Source organism: Macrotis lagotis, chromosome 4 (assembly GCF_037893015.1).
Source record: "Macrotis lagotis isolate mMagLag1 chromosome 4, bilby.v1.9.chrom.fasta, whole genome shotgun sequence".
In the NCBI taxonomy this organism is placed as follows: Eukaryota; Metazoa; Chordata; class Mammalia; order Peramelemorphia; family Peramelidae; genus Macrotis; species Macrotis lagotis.
The window spans coordinates 201,147,726-201,151,068 of record NC_133661.1 but is presented as its reverse complement, the minus strand read 5'-3'; the positions used below and the strand labels follow the sequence as shown (position 1 = coordinate 201,151,068).

The following is a 3,343-nucleotide window of genomic DNA, read 5'->3' as shown; positions in this document are numbered from 1 at the left end:
GCGGACTGAGGCCCCTGACCCACAGCCGGCGCCCCTGCCACGCCGGGGAGCCGGTCATGCCTCCGCGGGAGCTGGCCGAGCCCGAGCCGCCTCCGGTCCGGGCCCCGACCCCTCCCCCGCGGCGGGGCAGCGCGCCCCCCGAACTGGGCATCAAGTGCGTGCTGGTGGGCGACGGGGCGGTGGGCAAGAGCAGCCTCATCGTCAGCTACACCTGCAATGGGTACCCGGCCTGCTACCGGCCCACCGCGCTGGACACCTTCTCCGGTACTGCTAGGTCCGGCCGGGGGGGGGGGGGGCGGCTGAGAATGATCTAGAATATCCCAAGCCAGGGGCCCAGGACCACTCACTGGCTATCTAGGCTTCTCTCTTCTCCGTGGGTGTGGGTGGTTGGGAGGGCAAAGAGGGACCCACAGTGCCAAGGACCAAGATCTGCTGTGCGTCCAAGAGTCCAGCTAAATTATATACATCTCATTCTCCCACATCGGAGATTCCCTTTCTGAAGGATCTGGGCCCTTAGATCCCTCCCTTCCATCTCAAACAGGTTTTGATCCTAGGAACCCCATAGTGGTGGTGGGGGCAGAAGCTAGGACAGACTACTACCTTGGGATGGAGGAGGAAATGTTGGTTTGATGGTTCTGAGATTTTTCTCTCTCCATAGTACAAGTCTTGGTGGATGGTGCCCCTGTCCGAATTGAGCTCTGGGACACAGCTGGACAGGTAAGAAGAGTGGTAACCTTTTGGCTTGGCATCAGAAGGGGTGGAGGAAGGAAAGTCCCCAGATTCATCCATCAGCTTTTAAAAATATTTTACTGATCCTTTAAAAAGACTCTCACTTTCCATTGACTCCTCTCCCCATCCCCCATTCAACCCAAAAGCATTTATTAAGTGATTACTGAGTATTAGGCACTTTAATAAGTGCTAGGAAACACCTTGAAGAAATCTAGGCCCTTCTATTCTAAAAGGGGGGGGAAATAACTCATAAAAGCAATCTGGAAAGGGAGATGTGTGAGAAAGGGGGGAAATAGTAATCATCATAGAACAAAGAAATATGTATGATGTTCAATACTGATGTATGTTTAGCATGGTTACAAATGTAAAGCCTATATCAGATTACTTTCTGTGGTGGGGAAGGGAGGGGGGAGGAAAATTTGCATTTAAAATGCAAAACCTTGCAAAAAATAACTACTGTTGTATGGAGTTGGGAAAACAAATAAAATATTTATAAGGAAAAAATAATTTAAAAAATAGATCCCTTGAAGTTTCATTGAAAAAAGTTATCACCTCAATAAAGACCTTTATCTTAAAAAGAAATATGTATACCAAACACTTATTGACTATGTCTGAAAAATGTATACCTCATTTTGCACCTCTGTCAAGGTGAGGAAGCTACCCTTCTCAACTCTTCATTAATCTTGTATTACCTAAATTCCTTGGTGAGAGATGAACTAGAAAGGCACAAAATTTAGCATAGGCATAAAAGAGGCAGTGTTACCTTCTTCCTGCCTCAATTGAAGTAGTTAATATATCCTTCCTAGCCCTTCATTTTATCTCCACCATCCTTTTACTGAATCTACCAAATTTATTTCCTGCTCTAGGAGGACTTTGACCGGCTTCGATCCCTCTGTTACCCAGACACAGATGTCTTCCTGGCCTGTTTCAGCGTTGTGCAGCCTGGTTCCTTCCAAAACATCACAGAGAAATGGCTACCTGAGATTCGAACCCACAACCCCCAGGCCCCTGTTTTGTTAGTGGGCACTCAGGCTGATTTGCGGGATGATGTTAATGTACTGATCCAGTTGGACCAGGGTGGTCGAGAAACACCTGTGCCTCATCCCCAGGCTCAGGGCTTGGCTGAAAAGATCCGGGCCCGGGGATACCTGGAATGCTCTGCTCTGACTCAAAAGAACTTGAAGGAGGTATTTGACGCAGCTATTCTTAGTGCTATTGAGCACAAGGCTAGACTGGAGAAGAAACTCAATGCCAAAGGTGTCCGGACACTCTCCCGGTGCAGATGGAAGAAATTCTTCTGCTTTGTTTGAGTTCCTGCAGTGGGGAGGGGAGCAGGAGGCTAGAAATGCCTGGAACCATGGGACCTTGGGAGGCCTTGGAGCTGCTGACAGGAGCAGAGTCTAGGTCACCTTCATGTGATGTGGACCTTTCCTGGTAATTGTAGGAACAGAGAGCCGTTAACTGTTCACTTTATTTTACCTATTTGGGACTAAGACCTGTAGGAGGGAAGGTACCTGGAGGCTGCTTCTGAGGACCAGTTTCACTCTCTAGAAAGCAGCATATTCTTTCAGGTGACTAACATAACCAATAGCCCAATTCTATGGGGTTTTCCAGCATGGACTTCCAAGCCAATCCAACTCTGAACAAGGAAGAATCCATGCTCATATTCCCTCCAGGAAAATGTCAGTTCCTTGTGGCCCACAGATTCTGGCACAAGGAAGAGAGAACCTGGATGGAACATCTTAGCACTCTAAACCCATCTGAAAAATGAAAATTTTAGCTGAAAGTAAGAAGTGTTTACAATAGGAGAGGGCTCTGAGGAGCCTTGGGCAAGGTTCTGTAATGGAAGAGAGATCTTTGGAGAAGAGACAGGAAAGAAAGAAGGTATGAGAATGTTGGGACAAAGTGGGCATGGTAGCAGTGTAAGGAGAACAATATGAGAAGTGCAGGCTGGTAGAATGAGAAATTGGAAACTTGGGGGAGATTCTACAAAGGAAAAGAGATCTTTGGGACCAAGACCATTTGGGATGAACTAGAAGGAAGCTAAGAGGAAAGAGGGAAAAGACTGTTGCTGGGGGGGGGGGGTAGGATGAATCTGTCCAGAGCTCCTCCCCGGGCCTGCCCTCATCCCCATCTCTGCCTAAGGCCTGAGAGGGAGGGGCCACCTGGGGCCTTGATGAGAAGAGTTCTCTCAATCCTTACTCAGTACTGCCCAAACTGGCTGGACTGGAGTCAGTGGGAGTGAGGGTTGAATCTTGGAGAAGGGGGTTCCTGGGGAGGAGGAGCTACAGCAGCAATAGGAAGAAGCAGAGAGGGCTTCTCTACTGAGGGTGCAGTCCCTAACAATTAAGGCAATGCAGAAGGGAGTCTGTGGAGAAATGTCTACCAATAAAAGTCATAAATGTCTGAAGTTGATGTTTTGGTCTGTCATTTCCCAGTGCTGACTACAATGTAAGACCTTCACCAATTCTTACTCAGGATTCTATAGCTTGAATGTGAATATGATGGGGACCCACGGGATTATCTAGGATCAGAATCTGTAGACTCCTAGGACTGGAATATTTGCTGTAATAATATGGGGACTTATGGGAGGCATAGAGTTGGGGACTTAAGG

At 48.0% G+C, this 3,343-nt stretch overlaps 1 protein-coding gene across 1 annotated transcript; it reads left to right on the top strand.

The window, feature by feature from the left end:
* Positions 1-3,139, top strand: RHOV (ras homolog family member V). The gene is made up of 3 exons (XM_074232042.1): positions 1-264; positions 659-717; positions 1,596-3,139. Exons 1-3 carry the CDS (start codon positions 57-59, stop codon positions 2,037-2,039), a joined length of 711 nt encoding a protein of 236 aa, XP_074088143.1. The 5' UTR covers positions 1-56; the 3' UTR covers positions 2,040-3,139.
* Positions 3,140-3,343: the final 204 nt, after the last annotated feature.